The sequence below is a fragment of the Cyrtonyx montezumae genome, unplaced genomic scaffold (assembly GCF_038088225.1).
Source record: "Cyrtonyx montezumae isolate F1298 unplaced genomic scaffold, pur_monq_1.0 scaffold_30, whole genome shotgun sequence".
Classification (NCBI taxonomy): Eukaryota; Metazoa; Chordata; class Aves; order Galliformes; family Odontophoridae; genus Cyrtonyx; species Cyrtonyx montezumae.
In genome coordinates, this window is record NW_027072035.1 from 11,141,307 (window position 1) to 11,166,334 (window position 25,028).

General features: G+C 36.1%; 1 protein-coding gene across 4 annotated transcripts in view; it reads right to left on the reverse strand.

Moving 5' to 3' along the window:
• PRR16 (proline rich 16) overlaps positions 1-25,028 on the reverse strand; it is a 171,653-nt gene that overhangs the window by 62,105 nt on the left and 84,520 nt on the right. For all 4 annotated transcript variants that reach the window (XM_065744272.1, XM_065744273.1, XM_065744275.1 and 1 more), the window contains exon 2: positions 975-1,837. In XM_065744272.1, the coding sequence (XP_065600344.1) occupies positions 1,097-1,837 (741 nt within the window). In that variant the 3' untranslated portion in view covers positions 975-1,096. The remainder of the gene's footprint in view (positions 1-974; positions 1,838-25,028) is intronic.

Sequence of the window (25,028 nt, forward strand, 5' to 3'; positions counted from 1 at the left end):
TATAATCACATTTTCTTCACTGGTCAGGTGGGTTTTAACTTTAGGTACCAACAACTCTCTTTGTGAGAATAAAAGAATGTCCTTTAATAAGATAATTTAAAACACTTTTTTTTTTTCATCTAGTAAGAATATTAATTGGGTTCACCATCAAAATGTGATAGCATTTAAAATATCTTGTTTTGCATGTTAATGCTTTGTAATTGGTATAGAGCTTTTCAACTTCAAAGCTCTTTAAATGAATTAAGTGTATGTCTCTGAAGGCCTTAGGCAAAATTTTCGTTGCCTTCAAAAAAGAGATCTGCACCAGACAAAAGCTTTGTAGAAAAGGACTGTGCTGTGTTGCTTTAATCTACAGCAGACACAAGTGAGATAAAATATTACCACTGCTCTGCAGATGGAAGCAGAGGAAACAGAAGGGAACTGATGGGGACAGTCCCTGCTCACCTGAAAGCTCTGTCCTTCTCCCTGTCTGTGTCACACTGAGCAAGTGAGATCATTCTGCTTTGCAAAGGCATGTCGGCAAACCTTTCAATTACTTCTTTACTCCCTCACCAAAGGTCAAGCTGCCTGTAAGTCTGGTGATTGCTTCCTATTGAACGGCTCAACACACAATGCCTTCAACTCAAGCAATTGGGCAGAGGAAAATGTCTTTGCTAGAATTCAGTCAAAAGCATTATCTGGCACTCCACTTTGTTTTGCCAAATGGCATTTTAAAGCACAGTGGCTGGAAACAGAAAGCTTCCCAGAATTCAGCAGCAATGCTGAATTAAGTAGGACAGACGAAAATCTAACAGGAATCACCACTCTGCATTTTTGAACTGATCTTTCTTTCCACTTTCTTTTATACAATGCTGCAGACAGAAAACTGCAACAGAAGTTTACAACCTGTGAACTAAATCATGTATTTTTCAGCATCCTTTTCAGCCGTAAAGGCATTTTGCGGTGACCAAAAGGAAATTCTTCTCTTTACTTACCATGTGATCTTTATGCCACTTCACTGGATATACTGGATCTTTTTATTGCTCAAGTAGAAAGTGCTCATAACCTATTTATGTTTATATATATGAAAAAACAAAGTTTTTCCAAGTGGCATACATCACACTGTTGTAGTGGTTGACTTCCTCAGGATGGTCTTCTGGGGTTTTGGTGCAGTTTGTGGAGGCACAGTAACAGGTCTTGGAGGAGGAAAGCTGTTACTGGAACTTATCCCCAGCCCTCCATTTTCTACAGGAAATGGAGGCAGCGGAGGCGGTGGGGGCAGCAGAGGGCACTGATGCGGCAGAGCTCCCAGAAGATGGGCAGGTTCGCTGTGCAAGTGCACCTCCCTGTTTTTAACATTATACCGAACATCACAGTCTGGGCAATAGCCATGATACTGTACTTTTTCACTAAATCGTACCCGTTCCCTTGCTCCAGCCTGAGTACACCGCTCTTTCTCAGGTCTATGCATTAGAGGCTGAATCGGAACACTGTCCAAATTACTGTTCGGTATACAGCACAAATCCCCATTTGGGATGCGGCTGGGCCCATTTCGCAAGAGGGTACCATTAGTCTTGACAGGGTTGGCCGAAGGAGCTGGCCTCAGAAGTTTGTCACACTTGACAGGTGTCAGTCGCGGTGGGGGTGGAGGGGGATTTGGCTTCCGCAGCACAGTGAGAATAGCAGAGGGATGTATGGGGGGCTTGATGAGTGGAGTACTGCCCCGCACCTTCACTTTCTCCAGGCTGGAAGCTGTTGTGCTGCTGGAGCTGCTGTTGAGAGTGTCTGTTTTGGAGCTGTCTGTCATTTCATCCTCCAGCTGCAGGTCGGATGTCAACGTGTCAATCTGGTCAACCACCTGCACAACAGCCAGAGCAAAAACAGTGAGAAAAGCATGCCCCAGCAAAGGCACAGAAATATAGAAGCATCCTCAGCAAGCAATTTTGTTCTTCCCAGATCCCAAGTAGCCATTTTTTAAAGCTATTTTTATTTTTATTTTTTTCTAAACATCATAACAACAATAATAATAAGGATGTGTAATTTGCTAGCTCAACAACTGCTTACGGAAGGAACAAATCCTGAAACACTATGGAATGAAATCCATTTCTTCCCCTCTAGGGTTTTCTTGGCAATATCTCTGTTCTTGAAAAGTAAACCTTCTAGTGCAAAGAGGAGATTGAACTATTTAACTTCAGCTTAGACATGGCACCTCCTGAAATGAATGCGCTGCAAAGTATTTTTTTTAGGTCTGACCTTTCTCAAAGTCAAGATTTATAGATGTATCCTTGTATCAGTGGTATTATCCATCTACAATCTTAAGCATGGTAAACTGTTTCCTGAATATTTTTTTAACATAAATAAGGTAATGAGGGGCAACTATCCTCCTGTAAAAGACTGCATTATCAGCTCTTAACGGATTTTACTTATAATCTGTTATCCTCTGAAGTAATCCTGAAACAGCAATTGCTGCAGAAGAGAGGAGAAGCAGCTTTGTTGTCTAAGTTTCAAGTATTTATTAGCTCATACATTTTACTCTACAACCTCCTCTACCACTTATATTTCCATTTTGTTCATTTCTACAATGTGTATCTCTTGTACTCTTCCAGATTCCTTCTTCTACTCACCTTTATACAGGACATGCAATGTAGCTAATCAAAATTTGTCAAGTGACAGTCAAAAGCCCTTCCTGTAGACTGCTTTTAACTCAACACCTAGTTGAATTACCAGTTTTAATCTAAAGATAACTAAGTAACAGCACAAGAGCTAAGTATTTCCTCGAATGATACAAATAAAATAATCACAGGAGATGAAGTGCAATTAGTTAACTTATTTTCAGTAACGCCATTGATTGGGGTCCCCATGGTGCATCTGTGATGCTCTGGAGCAACGGCCTAAGGCCACACACCTCTCACTGTCCCATGATTCTCCTCATCCCTTTCAGTTTTTCATTTTTACTTCCTGCTATCATTAATTTTGTTGTGATACTCTTAATATCAAAGGAAGTGTATGTGGGGGGAGTACAGCCATTCTGTAGATATAAAAAATGGTAAAAGTTATTACTAGAGGCCACAACTCCATTAGCTCAAGTCTGTGCTATATTCTGTGCTCACATAAAAACTATAAATGATTAATATAAAAACTCAATAGAATGAAAGACCTCTCCAGAATCCTGGCTTTATGCTGTAACTACAAGTTGTTTATTTTTAAATCTGAAAAAATTTATATGCAGCAACTCACGCACTTTATAGAAAGTAGTGCACTCTTTCTTCCCATAAAGATCAAAAAAACTTTGAAAAATTTCTCATTTCTCCCCAAAGGGACAGATTTATTTGTTCAAGATTCAAAGGTTCATTTCATTTTCTATTCTAGACAGATATTTATTTCACCAAATAATCAGAATTTAAAATGTTTGTCTAAAAGATGCAAGATACGGTGGAATTCTGGCTACTCTCAGATCTCAAATACCTCCTCCAGGGTATACCACGGGACTACTTTCAGAAATTTCAAAACAAGGGCAGATAAACTAAGTCTGTCCTTAGACAGTGTAAGAATCATAGCAAGAAACAGAGCTTACAGGAGAAAGAACTCATCACCTTGCTTGACACGTGTAAACAAGGCATAGAGAACTTCTCAAAATGAGAGGGAAGACATCAGAAAACTCATGTTCTGGGCAAAAAAATCAAGCAAGTTTCTTCAAGTTTAGAATGGATCTGCATCAGTATTGCAGTCTGCCTGCGCGTGACTAGGTATTCCATTGATTTTCTCCTGGAATAGGTGTGGCTTTTTGTTTTGTTTTGCTTGAGAATTAATTGATGCAATATAATCCGAAGAAAATTGCTGGAAAGCAGGGAAATAAAAAGGAATCATCAAACAGCAGTAGGAAAGACAGAAGAAAAGACCTATCTGAAAGGGTGCTCAGCATAGGAGCATCTTAAAGCTTTTACATGTGATGATAGATTGGCCTATATTACAGTATCCAATTATACTATGCATCAATATATTGGTTTCTTTTGCAATTAGCTTATTCCGACAGAAAGTTTTTTCGCTCTATTTCCTACAGGGATACTGCTCTCAAAGTATAGCATTATAATCATACAGAATCACAGAAAACAAAATTACTTGTGTGAGGAAAAAAGCTATGGGCTACTGATGAGGTAATTGAACTATTAGCTATAGATATATCTCACAGAGATTATCTGGATAACATAATGATTCTACATTAGCTTAATAAAATTTATTCACAATTTCCAAAATGAAATTCACAATCAAAAAAAAGAAAAAGACAATATCAGAATGTATTTTAACAATATTTTAACAACTGTGCAAAATTCAAGTCAGTTTATTTCCTATATGTCTGTAGAACGGGTCACAAACAATGGCTTCTTTGCTTTAGAACTCATGTGTGCAACACTGCACAAAATAAATGTACTCCATGCAATGTAGTTCTAGAGAAGTAGAAGCTAGTATTTATTATTTTGAAAATGAGACATTAAAGTTGCATTTCACTGTTGTTATGAGGATTGAGCTGTAATTATGCATCGTATCTATTTCATAAAATGGCAGACCCCAGTGATAAGAATATTTGCATCCAAACTACCCTCCTGACATTGCTGAACATGACAGTCTACCCTTACAAACCATTCCTGGACTTAAATGACTGCAGTTTATCCCCTGCCTGAGGGCAAGTGTGTAGTAGACAACGTAAATTTTCTGTCATCTACTCTTTGCAAAAAAACAAAATAACACAAAATGGCACTGACAAGTGACACAGTTTACCTGCCCAAATTATTTACTACCACAGGTTTACTGTTATTTTCTTTCTTTCTTTCTTTCTTTCTTTTTTTTTATCCCAGAAGAAAAATTCAAATAAGATGAAAAAGTAACAGATGTAGTACAAAACTGCAAGCTAGAAGAAAAATAATCTCAATTTCTCAATACACTTCCTATCAGAAAGAAAATATTTGGAAGCAAAAAAAAAAAAAAAAGCTACACTAGTTGTGCAGAATCTGTTCTTCATCCTGTGATAAAACAGAATTTGATTCAGCTGTGGAAGTATGGGGAGCCATCCTTCTCTATCCTAAGGAGCTCCTCAGCCCTTAAGTGGATTTATGTTTCCCCTGCTGGTGATATCCTGAGATCTCAAGCTTTGTAGGGTCCCATACTCCAGAATAAACAAAAACAACAGCTCAGAAAACTGGAAAAATCAGAGCTGTATGACTATAAGAAGATCACAAACTTCTGCCAAAGCAATTGAATACAACTGCTGTTGAATCCCTGTTTGTTAATGTATCAACTTAAATATTTTGAAATATGTTTTTAAACTAAGCTAACAATTTGAATTTGCAAGAGTGTAGAATGAAAATTTAAAATACAGTAGGAAGTAATGTGAGGTATCTTTGTGGTACCAACAAAAATCAAATCTTTAGATGATACTAAAGATGCTTGAGATATTTCACATAGCAAAATGCAACATTTCTGTTTTCTGGTTTGGATTAGATATGAAAAGTGAATGAGTAAGAATTAAATGAAGCCAAAAGGAAAATGACAGATCTGTGGTTAGATCTGAAATTTATACTTATTTTTTTGGAAGACCAAACATCTATTAAGTAAATGCTATTAACAGTATCAATCAATGATGAAAACTGAAAGAATTTTGTTGAAGCTGATCAAAGAGGCTATACAGAAGTTAACATGACACTCCAGCAAGGACATGAATAAAATAAAGTACCTGTGTAGGAGCTGACAAGGAGCTATTGGGAAGAAGAAAAGCAAACACTGCTTTATACTTACTCACCAGCTAACAGTTACTAAGATCAGGAAATGAAACAGGATCATTGGATTTCAAGATAGGAGTGAGAAATAAAATAATGATTGTACTGTGGAAGCATTTCAGAAATAGAGCACACAACTTGAAGAAGGTGCAATTAACCAGAGGATGCCTGCTGTAGATAGGAATCCTGAGAGTGAATCAACAGTATAAAGAAGGCTAAAGAAAGAAGAGACAGCCACTGGAAGGTGTATGTCACAAGGAGCTGCCATAGAACAGTTTAGTTAATGGCCAAAGTTCTAGGGGTGTTTGTTTGAAATACTGAACAAAACATTTATACTCATAACTTTTATAATTTATAGTAGATAAAATCTATAGTAAAGTAACTTGATTTTATATTCCCATTTCAGTAAAATGAAACACAAATATGATTCATGTAATATTTACAACAGAATGGGACTGTAGATTACCATTTAGAGAAACTTTCTTTCCTATAGTCTCCCTCTAGGAGGGTCTAGAATTTTGAAATATTTATTGAAATTATGTACAGCAACCATCACTGTATGGAGGAGATATCAGCTCTATGCAGGTAACTTTTACTGAAATGTTACAAAGACATAAATAACTCCTCACCACCAAAAAAATAACAGGAAAAAAAACAAACAACACAGAACTTGCAAGCAATTTGTGGTGAAAAAACATCCGACAGCAATCTACCATCTGTTAAAGTTATTGAAATTTTATACTGAATTGCTTAAAAATATAGACACAGCATAAAACAGTGTTTTCCCACTAAGGCTAAAAGTGCATCCCCCACTTAAAGTAACTGAGAATCACATTCAAGAAAATAACTTGAGATTATCAAAGCAGCCAAAACAGGTCATTTTGGCCTAACGTTTCCATTGACTCAAATTTACAAGTTTTGTTTAGCTGTTAACACCTCTAAGTACTGAGGCAGTGTTTTGGGAGGATATCCCAGCTTGACTGGACTGACTCAAAGCTCCAAACTTCTTACACAGTGACAGGATCTCATTATAAGAATCTAACTTGTTAATAAGACTAACTCATGACAGAGGATGTATATGGTTTCTTTTAATTCCTATATTTGAAAAGAGATTCTTCAGTTAGTTACTAACACTTTTCACAGTGCTTCTCTCTGTGTGATTACGCAACACACATACACAAATGTATATCTATCTACTTAGAACGTTATTATCACTTCACAAGAAATGTTCCACTGAGTTTGTTTCTCCTCTGGTTTAAAGGCAGTTTGATATACAATGAATATATAAACAACCATCTGAATTCACCACTGAAGATTATTTTACTATTTTTCAACTCTTGGAAAGAGCAAATTGATTTTCAGAAAGAAGAGTAATATCAACTTAAAGATGCATAAGATCTTAGAGGTTAAAAATTACATTTTTTAATAAGGTATCCAAACTCTATTTCCACTTTCTTTGGACATTCTTTGATGCTTCATGTGAATTTATGAGTAAAATTTCTTTTTCAATAATTACTTACATCTTTACAAGCTAGAACCTCTCAAAAAAAAGCTGCAGAAGTGAAATGGGAGCAGTACTTACCTGTGATATTACTTCAGAGATGGAATAATTGTAATCTGTATATTAGTATTTAGTACTACACTACAGCAACGTACAGCTGTGATATTTAAAAGTTTCACCATTTTCAATGTTTTCATGTCTTTAACATTTTCAAGTATTGTACAAAATGAATAATTACAGATGGATACTGATCTGGATTATAAACCACTATAAGACATGTCAGATTGTTAGCCTAGAACTATTTTTAATTCACTTTCTTTGAACTAATGAAGCATACTGGAAAATGGATCAAATTTTGGTGATATTCTTAAATTACAAACAAGTATAATCGAGATGTTTTAATTCCATTAGTTCTGAAACCATTCCAAAAACTTGTGAAGTTTGACATGGATAATTGTTTATGTACAAAAATTCTGTATGTGGCAGAACAGAAGAAACTTCTAATTAACGATAAACCAACAGCCAGCTCTGCCAGAAAGAAGCCATTCTTGATTTTTAAGTAAAGAACTTGCAAACATTAAATATCAGTAGCACTAATATCTTCTGATTGCATCTTAGTTCCTACAAGAAATTGCTCACTTGCTGTCATTACTAAGGGAATCTCTAAGACAAGCTGTCATACTATTTACCTTAAAATCACCTTAGCTCATGATATACTGTAGAGTTACTGGTCCCTTTTTTTGACAAAAATTGAATCTTCAGTATAACTAAGGACATATGTGATGCTTTTTTTTCTCCAGTTAATCTTTGCCTGGATGACTTAAGCAAACACAAAACTAAGTGCAAATGAAAGAGATGACCCTAATAATACTGACAGCACCAATACTTCCCTCTACTGTTTTAGCTGAGTATCATCAAAAGAAGACTGTTCTCAGGTGCTTGTAATTCCAGTTTCAGTCATCCATGTTCATAACTTTTGCATTTGCCAAAACTAACTTCTCTCATCATCCCCGCTGAATGAAACTACAAGGCCGAAGGAAAAACTGAACCAAAATTTGAACAAAAATATGTTTACAAAGTTGCATAGCAAAATAATTACAAATGGAAACCAGAAGAAGAGCTGTACAAGCAGAGATAAATGGCCTCCTTAGCACAACACAACAAAAAAAGCAGATGTCTAGGCAAGACTACAGGAATAAAAAAGTAACGTAGATATATTTTTCGCAGAGCCTTATCCCAGCCTTAAATCAACTTCAGTCTTAAGGAAGTCTTAACAGATTTTACATTTGATAGATCCTGACATAACACCTATTTCCCTTTCTGCTCAAGGAAGACACAAGGGCATTATAGACAATGTGCTTAATTGTCTTGCAAATACTTAAACTGCATCTGTTCTGCATGAAAACAACAACAACAACAACAACAAACAGTTATGCATGACCTCTCTCTTGGAATTTTTTTTCTCACATAGTAAATACTTGACAAAAATGTATCGAATGCCAAACCCCATAGCAGATCTCTGCAGAACAGAGTGAATAATCCTATACAAGGTAAAAATAGATACAATCAGCTGCATACATCCAGCAGTACTTCTTCAACCACTAGTACGTTATACATGAAAAATTTTCCAGTGTATCCAGAAGCATCTTACTATCTGAAGCAGTACTGATAAATAACTGTGTTGGTTTATGCTAAAATATTCTAGCATACTGCTTAGAATTAGCCTAATACTTGAGCTGATCCACATCTTGGGAAAACTGTAGCTCCAGCTTTCAGGGAACAAGCCTTAACAGTAGCATCACAGGCACCAATTCACTTCCACTGCAGCACTAGCAAAGGGCACAGTTAACATCACACTCATATTTATATAAAAGACCGATACTATTCAAAGCAAACGTACATGCATCCCACTTCTACAAATAACAAAAGCATTATTTCTTTTTCCTAAGAAAAAGAAAAGAAAAATAGTAGTGATGATAATTTTCATACATGTATTTACAAAACAAGTGATGCACAACACAACTACTCACTTCCCAGTAACCATCACCCAACCAGTCCCCAGCTGGTTTGGGTCAGCTGCCCTGGTTCTGCTGCCTCCCAGTCCCCACAGCGGCAGAACAGTGCGAGAAGCTGGCTCTGTGTGGTGCTGCTCAGTAACAACTGAAACATAATGTGCTATCAACATTGTTTTTCTCCTTGAGCCAAAGCAAAACATCATACCAAACACTGGACGATCAACTCTGTCCAAGCAGAAACCAGTATATCAAGAGTGAAATACCCATATTTTCTCCCACTTGGTAATGCAGGATGGTAAATAAGAAAGTAAAATGTATTAAAGTTGCTTGTATGTCACAACTAGAGACACAGAGACAATGCTTGTCTTAAAAGTGATAAGAGAATGCAGTGATTTCCCACCCGGGCCAAAATACAAACTGCACCTCCAACAACACAAGAAAGGAAGTCTGACACCGTGCTACCTGCTATGGCTTACATTTGTTCCCCATCTTGACAATAGTAAGCCATCACCCAGAATGTGTAAGCACAAACCTAAGTTCATGTATTTAAATAATACTTAGAATAAGCATTTCAGTGGGTAGCAGTGTTAAACACAGTTTTTCAAGAACAAGTTCCAAAAGCAGCAAGTTAATCTGGCACAGCTTGCTCTGAACATCCTCTAGAGAATAGAGGGTTTTTAAGTATTAGAGAAAGGAATGACAGCTACATAACAAAATACAAAAAAAGATTAAATTCGTGTGACTCACAATGAAAACTGCAGATTAATGGGAAATCAGTAATTTTCTCTATATTGTCGTACTGAAGATTTTTTCACTCTTCAAGCTTAGGGTTGAAAGCAAAGACAGCCTGCATGACTATTTAAGCTTATGAAACTATGTTCTTTTACATTCTGGGAACACAAAAATCTACCATATATTTTATCACTAAAATTGATTAACATAAAACCATGATGAAGAGAGTGTGAAACTATCTTCATATTTGGTTTAAGTGCATTTTTTTTCTGAATCGGTGGAATTAAAAATTGCATTCTTAGAAAATAAAGATTGCATACCTTTATTTTTAGTCTCTTAAATTAAAAAAAAAAAAAAAAAAAAGGATCATGATGTATTAGGTGTGGCCAGGGCATTGGATCCTGTCCATCGAAGCTGGACAGGAGTACATACTTCACAATGAACCTCTTCTGTTTAATGTGAAAGATGCATAGAACATCAGAGCTATGAGACTCTGAATCAAACCTATCTTTCTAAGTCAACAAATTAGAAGGTGCTGCTTACTACTTAGTAATTCTCTCCAAAAACAGGTAGCAATTGAAAATGGCTACACATTGACTAAAGCTAAGTAATGGTTGGTCTGTACATCTTTATTTCTTCTAATGTTTTCTGAATAAAAGTTTCTAAAACAACTGGAAATGTAGCACTAAAAAAATGTCACCGGTATTAGTCCCTGCATACCCATGTTTTTGCTGCAAACGCTTGTACTCTGTAATTCCAAATGCAGTTATTTGCCTACATATCCATCACATGAATTTAAGTGAATGCTAAATATTTCTCTAAGCTCATAATGCTTCACTGAGCTCATGCTGCTTCTCCAAGCAGCACACAGAAGTTCCTTAAATTGCAAGTATTCCCAGTATCTTAATGCTCACCATGGAGACTAAAAGGCCTCCTGTAGGATTAGAAAAAATATGCCCAATAGAACACATACAACAGTTTCCCAGGTACACTATTCAAAGATGCTAATAACAGCAACTCAAACCGAACTAAACCAAAACAAAAATTTGTCATATTATATCTACAGTAAAAGAATTCCAAACTTTGCTAGCAATAAAAACCTAACAACTTACTGCCACCACCTCACCAGAAATAAATATTTTTGCTCTAAAAAAGATAAAGATGTTCCCCAAGAACAACTTATATATCTTCTTGGAGAACATCTGTTAGACTGGTAGATTTTTTTGATTACTGAATTTTATGAGTGAAAAACTGCCCTGAGCCTAGATGTCTTCCCTACTATAATATTTCACCAGAATTTCTGTGACAATTCCAAAGCCACATATAAGAACAAATGCAATATGTGATGAATTTGTATTAATCTGGAAGCACTAATTCTAATCCTGTTGTATACTTATTAAAATACAGTTTCAACAGAGCTGAACAGAATTGGCAGGTTCAGCCCAGTAGACATATTTCTCATCAGTTTTTTTGGCTTAAACACTACCAACATTGCACAATCCATTAAGTTTCATTCTAATTCGAAGTTTAGACACATTCAAAATTCAAAGATTAAATTACACGATCCTCTGCTTTTTACAGAGGGAGAAAAACAAAACAAGCAGTAAACCTACAGCTGAAGATTGAAACACTCTGCTGTATGGTCACAGCAACAGAAACAGCTTCTGTTCAAGCAACGGGTTGAAGCACCTGACATGATAAAAATAATGTTACTGATGGTGATGGTAATTACTAAGAAGCTGCATAACTCTTTTAGCTGAAAGGTCTGGAAATGTGAGGTGGATAAATCAGTTTTCTTTGCCTTGCTTTCCTGGTGAGCTGCTGGCACATCTGGAAGTAAATGCGCTGCAGACATTGTTCCAAGAATGAGAGAACAGGAGATGTTTTAATATTGGTCCTAGAGGAGGCTTCTTGGGTCTCCAACTGACTTTTTTCATTTTGATGTACTGGACAGTGTAAGTCACAGGAGGCTGCCCATGATTAGCTTACAGTGCTAATAAGTAATAGCACACCTAATAATTAACAGCAACAAATTGGCTGAACAAATACTACTAGCACTTGCTAGGAACCACACTGATGTGAAATGAATACATGGTAGCCTTTGAATTACTATTTGTTTTAAGTTATATGATTTCTGCTGATGCTACATGTTGTGGATTAATTTGGCAGGCTCTGAGCACCACACTGTCATTTGCTCCCTCCCTCCCCCCCTGCCTCCCTTCTTAACAGGATGGGAGAGAGAACTGAAAAAAAAAACCAACAAACAAAACAAAACAAAAAAAAAAAAAAAAACCCACAAAATGGAACTCATGGGTTGAGGTAAACTATTTACTAAAATAGAGAAAAGGAAAAGGAAGTATTTATGAGCATGTATAAATGTACGTAACAAGTGATATAAAAGAACTGCACACCACCCCAAGACCAATACTCAGCCTGCCCCCAAGCAGTGGTGAAGAGAGCGAGATGCACTCACACCCCCTTCAAAACTCCTGCTTGTTGTCATATGGTATGGAACATCCCGCTGGCAAAAGAAGGAAAGGGGAGGGGAAACCCTCGGGAAATCTGCAGCTTAGGCTGAAGGAGATAACTGTTCCAGTGTGCCTGCCAAATCACAATACTATGTGTGCTTTTTTTAGGAAATGACTAATAGATTTTTGTCCATATAAGACCAATAGCTCATTTTTCTTGGCACTATTAACTGGTTTTGCAGTTCTATTTCTGGTTAAATGTTAGGTAGGTTATCACGCAGGAAAACAGAAACATTCTGCTTTTGCACAATCTATGAGGAAGAAAGCTCTGACAAAAGCAAGGAATCAAATCCATCATTATTTGACCTGTTTAAATATAAAGGGACTCCAGGCAGCTTCATTTTCACAAGGATTTTATTCTGTAAATTATTATACAATAAAAATTATTAGTAAATTTAAGTTCTGAATAGCTCCTTCAATAGGGATGAAAGTGCAAACTAAGGCACACCTAAGTACTCAGAAAACAAATATGCCAACAAACTGCTTGAAATACCTAATATTAAGAAAACATGAGGGCCCATGTAATAGCAAACTTATGCTCTCAGCAGTGCTGAGGGAGCAAACAAGACTTGGGCTTTTGAACATTCTTACAGTCGAGGCATCACTCATTTGTTTGGCTGTTGTACCCAGAACCATGATGCTCTGTTTTCACTGCTTGCAGTCATGCCCTTCTGCACTTTTAATTCAGATGCCTCTGCAATTGAGGCACAAATTTCCCTCGAGGGTAGATACTTTTGCTGTTTTTAATGAAAGAGGAGTACTACTTATTGGAAGTATTAATTAAAGGTGAAATTAAAGTGGTCTGTATACCTCTGCAAGTGAGTACTTTCATTGCAGAGAACTGCAGTAGTGAACTGTACTGATACATAAAGCAGAAAACCATTTCCAAGAAGATTTAGAAGACACAGAGAGTGTGCTCTGGGCTGTGGAAGAACCTCTTTCCCACACATTCAGGACAGCAAACTGCCATCAAGATTCAGTCCAACTGATGAAGATTTCCAACAAGGATAAGGTCAGTGATGCATACCTTGGCATAGCCTTATACTTAGCTTTCAAAGGCTTGTTCTGTTTCTTGGCTTCTGCTAAGCATTTTCAGTCGAATTAGCATGTTAGTGAGAAAACTACAGAAGATGTATCTTATGTATGGATCGTAATTACTTTTACAGAGACTATGGCAATATGAGGAAAACCTGATTCAAACCTCGTGGAGAAAAAAGTCAAAAAGCAACTTCACTTTTCCTGGGTGTTCTTTTCACATTATTTTCTGGAACTTAACAAGACAAATAGTTTTTCCTTTTTCTCTCATTGCTTTTAATATATAATACGCAAGTAGAACAACGTCTGTTCAAGTTAATTAAGCAAGCCCTCAAGTATTAAATAATTTCTTTGACTGCCACCCTCATTACTCATCTGCTTTGAAGAGTCCTTACGTCCAGCCCCTACAATTTGCCGTTCCTTTCTGATAATTGTAGCACTTGTGGAAGAGGAATGAAATGTTTTGTACCTATTAGGCTGAAGTGGTCCTTATGTGTAAAGAGTGAGATTTTTCCAGGGCTGTTGGCAGAATACAAAGAGAAGCACTAGGAAGACAGATGAAATGCCTGTTTTTGCTGCTACTTACAAAGGTCATACTGGTTTGGCTTGATTTCAAATAACAGTGTAGTTCTACTATTGAAAAGAACATGACTGAAAAGGCTGGGAAGATGTTACATACAACAGACATTTGGTACCTGTATTAACATTTTACCTTAAAACTCATTTGCTGTTGCTGTATACAACATAACTGGACAGCACTGAGCAAATCAGCAATTTGTTTCCTGAGTTATTAGTGAAAAATTATACAAATATGAGTAAGCTTTATGGCTATTATTATTATTTTACTGAGTCACAGAATCTAAAAGCCCAGGTTTACCCCTTTAGCTAAGCAAACAAGCTGCAAAAGTACACATTTGGGATTCAGACTCAGGACTGTATACTACGGAGAAGCGTATGTATATATAGATGTATACATGTCCTTAATATACGTAATACAAGAAAGTGTTACAATCTCTGAAAAAAACCCCACCATCTGCTTTTTAAAAGTAAAGCAACACAAAAATGGTGGAAGAAAAACTAAGTTTTGCAAATATTTGAATATATTTAATTAAATGAGAGTTGCCAGAGTTCCTGGAATGCCAAAGCCTTGCCATATTCTTTCAAATATTCATCAGCATACCCATGGCACTCCTTAGGGTCTTACACTTTGCCAACATTCAAGCACTGCCCATATCTGCTTAAATATTCAGGAATTTATTTAAATCATGTCTAAGATATCAGATTTCATTACAAAAGTGATGAGATGCATAGCGTATGCCTAAATTGCTGTGACTGTCCAAAGACATCAGGACTACATTTCCACTTGTCCATTTGCAAGGTTACTTACACTATACACTATGAATTCTCCAGTCCTGTATGCCTTTGCTTGATTTGTCTGCTGGTTCCTAGATCTCAGAAGATTCTGAGCCTTCTCTTATGGTACTTATAAATGTTTATATACAAAAAGTAAGAAAAACAAAGATTTCTTCACAAAAAAATTCTTCACAAATTTTCCATAACGTAAACTTCTTACATTTTTCTTTCCAAACCAACATAATCCCACTTACCTGAGCTTAACAAAGCTCTTTCCAGAACTGACATCATTTAACTTCTGGCACAGAATGGAGACCCACATACTCATGCTGGTTGCACAGCACCCTAGAAGCTGTCTCTCTAACTCAAGTAGCTGGTTTTAAGCAATTATCACACAATGGACTGCCAGCTTTTTCTGGTGTGTGAAAATAAGGACCAGCATGATATCTTGATGACTATGAGAAACAATAATAAACTACACAAGCATGCCTTCATTTAGATATAGATATTACACTGAAGCAAATAAAAAATATACACTCGTTACACCCATATACACAACAACAGAAGAGAAGTAGTACAGCAAATGCAGCATAAAAATGGCTCAGCTTATTCAAAAGCTTACATTGGTGTGAATTGTCTTATGTAACTCAAAATTCTAGACTTCTAGAATGTCTGTCATAGAAAAATATAAACTCTACACTTGGGATAGTTTAAGAAAACATTGGAATGCTACTTACAAATGGAGAAATATATTTTCTGTTGTACTAAATATTAAAAAGCAACTGATAACTGGGCACTAAAAAGCATTGAAAATGACTGAAACAAACACTGATAGTACCACCTGGAAACATAACAATTACATTGATAAAAGGATATACTGAGGATCTAGACACGGTAGTATTAAAGAAGCAGTAAGACAGTTTTTGGTGAGTTTTTTTTTTTTTCCCTGCCCTCTCTTTTTAAATAAAAAAAATAAAATAAAAGTTATTGAAGTGAATGGTAAATATATTCCATCTCTAGTGAGCCAGTCAATATTTTGGCTTTCTGAGGGTCACCAAAGACAAAGCGCAGAACAGACTATCCAGTTGCAGTTTATAAGCTTCCTAGAATATTAGCATAAATTGACTGGTACCATAGAGATCTGACAGCTCAAATATTAAACCTGTTAGAATTTGTCACGCTCCAATATAAAGGAGGGAGACGAGGTTCTTTATATGTATATGTATATGTATATGTATACCCGAGGGCAAGATTAAGACACAACGGGTCAAATGTTAGCCCAACCAGTTTATGACAAATACTAGTTGCTTAGGGATATGGGGAAGGGAAGGTGGGCGATAGAAAAGAGATGAAAAGCAAGGAGACTTGGCAGAAAGCAAGAGAGATATAATCACCACCGTGGATCCAGCGAGGTTCGTAGTAGGTCCGTTGATCTCAGGAACTTGTCAGGTCACCGCAGGGGATGGGAGATGGCAGCAAGCAGGCCTCAGGGTCCGTCCTAAGTCTCTTCGGGAGTTCTCCTCAAAGATTTTTTTCTTTGGGAGTTCTTCTCCCAAGTTCTTTTCTGAAAGTTCTTCTCCCAAAAAATCCGTAGTTCAGTGAAGGCCTTTTATCCCCCATTTCTCAGGAGGTTTTTTTTTTTTGTGTAACATGTCTGGCCCAACAGATAAGCCAGCAGCGGATGTTGCCTTCATTGCCATGCAGGCGCATTGATTTGTGGTGGTCAGCTTCTCCAAGCCGTACCCCCACGGAGAAAACTATTTGCACCCATTCCTGCTTATCTTTACAACCGTAAGCAGAGACAATGAGACACCATGACACCCCTCCAGATAACCAGCAGTTAATCAGTCAGAGTCTTATCACCAGAAGAGGCCTAACAAAGCAAGCTTTGAGACAAACGAAAGGAAAAACAGTTTCTGTCTTTTACAGAATTGCAAATCTAATATGATTTATTAAAAAAAAAAAAAAAAGAATATGCGCAGCACAGATGGTGAAATACCGACTTTGTTCTCAACAATACCAATGTTTTTTTTTCCACTTATAACAGATCCTGATTTCACATAAAAAACTAGGTTCCTCGCAGCCAACAAATACAATCTGATATGCTAGTACAGTTACCTCAAAAAGATAAAGAGAACATGGAAAACATGATGGTGGTATAAGAAATGCAGTAAGAACAGGAAACTAGAAGCCAAGATGTTGTAGCAATACACAACACGCTCATTCATGCTAGCAGTTTTTATTGATGAAGTATGAGGGAGAACTGCAGAGCACAAGGATTTACTTTTTTTTTTTCTTTTTTTCCAGAGGGTTATAGTATAGGATTAAATGTAATTGAAAACAAACAAACAAACAAACAAACAAACAGTAATATAGTTCTTCCATTCTCTCTAACTGTGGTGGTAGAGTTGCCTTTAATCCTTATTCTAAAGGATTAAATTTATCCTAAATTCTGCCCTCTGAAATTGAGAGTGCATGAACACAAAATCTCAAAAATCCAGGCTGTGGAAATGAACCTCTTGAAAAGAATTTAAGACAAGCTTGCTTTATACCTGAACCAGGATAGTTTCCAGATTGTTGAACGTACAGGTTTTAATGAGCATAGAATGAAGATGAAAATGCACAGCTTACCGTCGAAAAATAGAGTTCACAGAATCATAGGGTCCAATGGCTGAGAATATAGAGAGTATATAGAATATATAGAGTATATATAGAACTATAGAGTTATATGGCTGAGAAATTGCTTTATCAAATAGTGTTATTGTGCTCTTTGTATCTGCTGTAGTTTCCATGGAAATAAATAGGAGGCACTGCTTTCAAAGTGACCTTCATACATTTAAGAAGGAATGAGCAAATATTTTAGTTTTATTTCTCTCCAGATTTCTGCCTGATTCAGCTCTTGTATTTGTTCAATTGCTTCTCTCACAAAAATAAAAGCTTTGAAAATTAAAATAAATAAATATAGAAAAGAGGAAAAAAAAACCCAGCGTACTGGATTTCTAAACTCTTTACTAAATCCAGACATTACACTCCACCTTTCAATTTTACACATTCTAACAAAAGAGGAGGTAAAAATAATATTTGTAATATAAAGAGTCAGAGGAAAAATAATTTTCATTTTTTGATCAAAGAAGCAACATTCAATGAAAATCAAATTTAATTCTATTTTCTGTTGATCTGTACTGCCTTGTCAGATCCTTTGAAATGTATTACTTGCAGATATTGCAAGGCTCCATTATACTTATATCACACAATTTTTAAAACCTTACTTTGTTTTGATTGATGTGTGAACAAAATTAAGCACATATACCATTGATAACTGTATCTGGTATTTCATATAACTATTAGTTTTTCAGTTCCTTCACTGTTATCTTAGTCAATTTCACTGCATTTATGAGTCTAGTACAAAATAGTTAATATCTGGGACAAAAGAAAAGTAAAACTTTATCAGTTCACAGCATGTCTGACATTTTCATTAGACAACCCTTAAAACATCTACACTGGATAAAAATCACTTCATGAATATACCATAATAAAGACTTTGTATTTTTTTTTCCTTGAGCCATCATACCATTAGCTGGCAGTAACCACTATGTTTGTGGTTACTTGCTGTTACTTACTGTATGGACACTTGCTGTTAGCTACCACTGCCCATATGGTAGCAGTATACTAATATCATATACTTATCAATATTTCAGAATGTGAGGTATCGAAGAAACTGCAACAATAATATTAAACTAGCCATCAAAAGTTTCATATTCAGTAGCACAATGCATGTGCATCATTCACAAAGCAACCAAAAGTGCAAGAACAATTCACATTTCCCAAAGCTTAGTACCCACTAGTTGTACCAAACTCAAAGAAATAGGCTGACTGCCCATGTTTCACAGCTACCCAATAGTCATGACCTTCAAAGTAGTCAGCATATCATTGAATGGTAGACATTTATCTTGCTTTTTAATTGACAGTAAGAAGCATATGCAAGAAGGCACCTTTTTCTAAAGAGTGTTCTGTATCTCCTCATCTTGGATGTCTTGTTACCTAGGAGCACTGAGATACACAGAATGGCTGGAGAAAAATGCCATATAGTGATTATAATCATCTGAAATTAATGATACTATGCAAATGACTTAGTTAACCCATATAATTTCTTTCACACTTTTACAAGTATATTACCAGAAGGATGATAGAAAGGAGACTGACCAGCAAAACATCTATGCAACATGCTCATCTACAAAACAAAAAAGCCCAGATCCTCCTCAGAATTTTAGTAATGACAGAATCATAGAATGGTTTGAGTTGGACGAAAACTTTAAGATCATCTAGGTCCAGCCCGCTGCTGCTATAGACAAGGAGTGACCTCCCTCTAGAACAGGTTGCTCACAACCCCATCCTGCCTGGCCTTGAACGCTTCCGGGGAGGAGGCATCCATAGCCTTGAATCCATTACTGTTAGAAATATAAAAAGAGTTCACTGCCTTAATGCAAAATGACCACAAAATATACTATGCAACCCTAACAGAACAGAACCTCCACCTCGTCACACTCACTGCACCTCTACCAGCACTACATACATCAGCCAAATAGCAGCCTGGGGAAGTGTACGGCAGCCATGTCTGAGTGCCATCCCCACACGCTCTATGGACAATGCAGCAACATCAGACACCAAGTTTCAGACTAGTTGCATGGATCAGTAGCCTGATGTAGAATTATTTCAAGCCTGACTACATTACCCAGACCACAACTTCTTCTGCCACCCAGCCCATGAAGTAAGAAGCACTATGCTAGTGAAAGGGAAGTCTTGTGGTTCTCACTATGCTCCACAGCTAGCTCCTCTTCTGGGCTGTCATCACTGCATGAGAAAAGCCCTTACAGCCATTAAAACAATAGTCATAAGGAAAGCAGGAAACTTTATTAAAGCTCTGGACATGTAAGGCAAAATTTCCAGTCTCCAGGGTTCACAATGCATCAGCAGGATGTGCAAGCTGTTGCTAACAGCCCTGGAAGCTCCAACTCTGGCCACCATCCTTCACGTTCCTTTTTTTTTTTTTTTTTTTTTTGACCCAGGAGGTACCTAACTAGTACCCCACTGTAGTTTCTCTTGCACTGTAAATCTTTCAGTTTTGGGGATGTAGCAGTGCTTTTTAAATCTCCATAGCTCAAGCTCAGGATTGTTACAAGAGAATTCTGTAATGGCATTTTTTACTAACTTTTGAAGCCTTTAGAAAATAATTCAGCTGCCTCAAGTGACAGAAGTGCTCACTTTTAGTAAAGAAAAATTCTAAAAACATATTCAGTATTAAAGAGTAATAAGCAATTTCTTTTTTTTATTTTTATTTTTTGAAATGACATAAAAATTATTTTATTTCTAGATATACATAAATACATAATCTATACACAATTTTGATAAGTCATCCAAGAAATTGTGCAAATTACAGACATGTTTTAATCTGTTTATCATATGAAATAACTTTCCCCATTAGAAGAGCAGATGTATTTCCACTACTGTGGTTTACTGGGTTTAATTCAAGATTGCTTTTGATTTTTCTGCTTCAGATATATTTGCACTAAATACTACATCTGATATAATTTTGTTTTTATTGACCACATGAACTTCACAGAAGGAGAAACAAAATGATCTTCATGCTTGTCATTGCTTATAATTCTTCCTCCTACTGCATAACTTTATTTTCAAACTTATGTCAACTTCAATGAAAATGTGTTATGTCACTGAAAGAGAAGGGTAAATGCATTTTGGGAAGATTTCCTGTAGACAGGAAAGACAGTTCCAGAAAGTTGCAGCTGGGCTTAGATTTTTATTCACATTCAAGAAGTGATTACAACGCCCATAAATAGGAGTCAGAGATTTATGCAAGAGAAAATATTTCTTTACTCAATGTAAGTATTTGCCCAGGTACTTTTCTTAGCAAATGACAGAAAAATGATCACTAGAATATAATACATCTGCCTATAGAAGTGATACAATACCACATTTGAGAATATTAAAACCAGGTTTATGTCTCTGCAAAGCCTCTTACCCTTCAGAGAAGTTTTACATGAAGACTAAGAAGCACTCAGAACTATGTGAGTTTTTGATAAGGAGAGACATTCAAACACTAATTAATATTATATCAGTGGTCAGATGGGATCTGGGATGTGGCTGAAAATGAGATGGATTATCCCATTCACATAAAATATTACAAAACCACATTCACTATTCAAGTTTGAATTATCCAAACTGATAAAAAGAACAAGCAGTTTAGACAAAAAAGCAGACTAGTTATTTAGAAAAAAATAATTCAGTTTTACACTGAATCTTGAAATTCACAATTTCTAAAGGACCAAAGAGGCATACATATACATATACATATACATATACATATACATATACATAGACATAGACATAGACATAGACATACACATACACATACACATATACATATGTATATGCATATACATATACACACACACACATACATATATATATATATACAGACATACATATATTCCAAGTCTGATTCCAACATCCTATACTCTATAAGGACGAGGCAGCTGAATGAATGCAAGGAAGGAATCAGCAGATTTAGAGGAAACAAGCTGGTGAGGAGGGACCCAGTAAAGGATGCTGCAATGGCAGGTCTGCAAAGGAACCTGCCTCTTCACAGGCTTTGCCTGCACCACCAGCAGAATGCCTCTGAACACGCACCATAGTAGACATTTCAACAAACCTAAAGAATCACCAGAAATCACCAAATCTGATATTAAATTAAAATACTAACAGAAGGAAAGGAAGTATGGTGATCACTGTGACAAGTAAGAGGACCACAGATGTCTCCAGCACTAGAAACAGGGAAAGAGGGATGGAAAAGCACAGGTGCTAGAACTTCTGTGTTTGTCTGTGAGTGTCTCATCATAAAGAAAACATGTAAATTTATGCAGAGAGGTTAGACAAGGAGAATGTTTGTAAAAAAAATTGGACATTGGAGTGTTTAAATAGTAAGCTTGATAAAGCACTAACAAAATCTTATGTGGAGAAGTATTATGCAGGAACAAGACAAATGACTGAAAAAATCTGATTTTCATAGGCTGAGGTCATAGTCAGTGTTGATTACTGTATGAGTACTTTTATGATAACAGTATAAATTACCACAATTCCATGTTTTGATTAGTAGACTGAATTCACAAACAGGCATTTATTCATTTATAAATACTTGTGAGTATAAATTACCTATCTTCTCATGACAGTTAGTGGAAAGAAAATCCAGTGAGTTAATCTTTAAAAATACAAAGAGTATTAGTACATAATCTCTCTTGAACACTAAAGTTACAAATGTCAGATAAAATTTTTGTCACTCATAAGCAAGGCTTGATTATTGTTCACCATGGGAAAAACAACTGAGTCTAATGTACTATTAATTCTTGGTATTATTACCCCTTTCAAGCTAGAATAGCAGGCTGCAACATCACTAAGTGAGAAAACAGACAATTTTTCTACTCAGTCATATTCCTATATTCAACTGCAAAGCATGCTGTGTAAGATTGCCCTAGCAGAAACTTGTTGCAGGGTTAATCCTTAAAAATTCTCTTTATAATTTCCCTTCTTTTTTTCCCCAACATGCTTTTTTCCTAACCTTACATATTACATATTCCTGAATCTTCAGTACAACTACATCAAGCTGAAATGTACCCAATTATCCATTTAAACCTTTCTTCTTCCTTCTTCCTCTGACAATGAAGAGGAGATGTTAGAAGTCCAGCAGGAAGGCTTCCACTAAAGGACAAGCAAATCCCCAAACTGAGGAAGCTACTAAAGTAACAAAATTACTTCTTTTTCCTCAAAGAGCTAAACAAAATGAAGAAGCTAAGCAGTAAGATTCATTTAATTATTGGCAAAAGGAGACCACTGAATGAACACCAAGTGTGCTGGCTTAATGTGCATTTTTCCGTTCCTCTACTCAAATATCACATGATAGAACTAGGAGAGATAAACAGATAGGGAACAAAGGCAAAATAAACCCTTTGTGCAAAAAACAAACAAAAATCCTTAAACAAACTATAATTTTTTTCAGCTTGAAAAAGCTGAAGGAAGATACAACCAAATGAAACTGCTGTTGTCCAGCACATTATTATGAGTGACTAATCTTTTTCCTATTTGTGATCACCAATGACATGGATAACACAAAATGTGAGGAACATGAAATAAAACTATTAAGATGCAATTTCAAGACATGGAATAGCCAGAATTCTTGTCTTGATTATGTCATTCACTCTTGTATATGTGTTCAACATGTTCTCCTCCTTCACTAAACAATTCTCAGGAAGAATTAAAAAGTGACACATAGAATACTGTAAGGAAACTGTTAGTTTACCCTGTTCATTTCTGACTATCATCCTCTCATCTCCCTCCCCAAAAAGGAAGAATCCTCACTGAACAAAGTTGGTTTTCAGGGTAATTAAGAACATAATCACTGATTATGTTCTCAAAAACTGTGTCCCTGACCTGGGAGTCCTTCCAATGTAAATAAATGTAAAAACATGCAACAGTAGGAATCAATAACCAAAGCATGAGAAGAGATGCAACTGGGACAAATGAAAAACGAGTATCTTCTCCAGATGATCCCCCTTTGATCTCTTCCACATAAATTGAAAAAAAAATACATTGTCAAGAGATAAGACAAACAGAACACTTACTGATTGGTGTGTCCAGCTGTCTCTAACAACAGCTCTCCTTTAGCACATGCAGCCTAGAGACAGATGGCCATTACCTCACAGGGAAAGGCATTTCTGATTATAAATTAAAAACGTCAAAACTGAAGAATAAAATGTACTTGCATGAAATTAAAAATTACCGATTGGTACGCTACTTCTGCTGGACATAAGACATAAGCAGCTCTTCAAGAAGTATGGGTCATTTCAGTTCATCTGCAGTATCAGTGCATTCAAAAAATAATCAAACTCTAGGACTACTCCAAAATTACCATTCAGAAGAGTAAGGAGAAGCAAGAAGAACACTACTTATAGTACACTGTTTTATTTATTATGCCCTTCATTCATGCAAATTAAGTCCTGTCTTAAGGGAATGCAATTACCCTGGGTTAACACAAAAAAGTGAACATATGTTTACTTTTTTCACACACTTTTGATTGGCTGCCATCAAAGCAAGTGATTTCCTTGAACAAAACGCCTTTCCCTACTATTTTTTTCTTCTTTCCTTAATTAAAAAGAGGAAGTTGAATGAATAAAATAGTGGAGGAGGGATTGTATTCAAATAAACTAGTAAGCTGATTAAGACTGAATGCTAAACTTCAGAAGATGCACTTCTGTACATGCTCCTCTCAAAATAAATGTGACTAGTAACCTAAATCCTTATCAGGTTTCTTTTTTCTTTTTTATTTTTCTCTCCAAGAGGAAAATTTTTATGCAGAAAATTGCATGAGAATAACTGAACACTGGAAATCTAAACCAGAGGCAGTGTGCTCATCTCACTTACAGAGTACTTATTTAACGAAAAAAAAATTTCAAAATTAAAATGTTCTTGTTGAATGAAGATAAATGAATCTAATTAGAGAACCTTTAACTCTGCATAGCATACCTTAGCCTTAAATTCCCAAAGAAAATGCTATCCAGAGACTATTCTGTGCAATGCTGTCCTCTATCCCAAGGCAACACATACAGATTCTTCTACCTCTGAAGATTCTTATCTCTGTTGAACTGTTAACTCACCATTAATTTCAAAAAGCGAAGCATCAGTATTTGTGAAGAAAGAGGTCCCTGTTTCTTATTAAAAAATATGAAATTATTTCTTTTCCTATAAAGAACCAAAATAACACCAGCAAGTGCAAGACAAGCTATTGCTGTTACAAGCATAGGCAACAGCAGTGTGCAGTTTCCCTTGCAGACTCAATTCCAAGAAACAATTCACTAGTTCTATTCCCTTAGTAACATTAGTTTTTATGAACCTCATGCACACAAAGCAATAAGGCAGAGGCCTCAGAAATTCCAGCTTTTGTTTGAAACAAATGTCAGGCTATAACAGTTGAAACAAGGAAAAAGATTACTTAGAAATATAAAAAAAGTAATATCATACTAGAGATGATTTTAAGAACACATAGGAA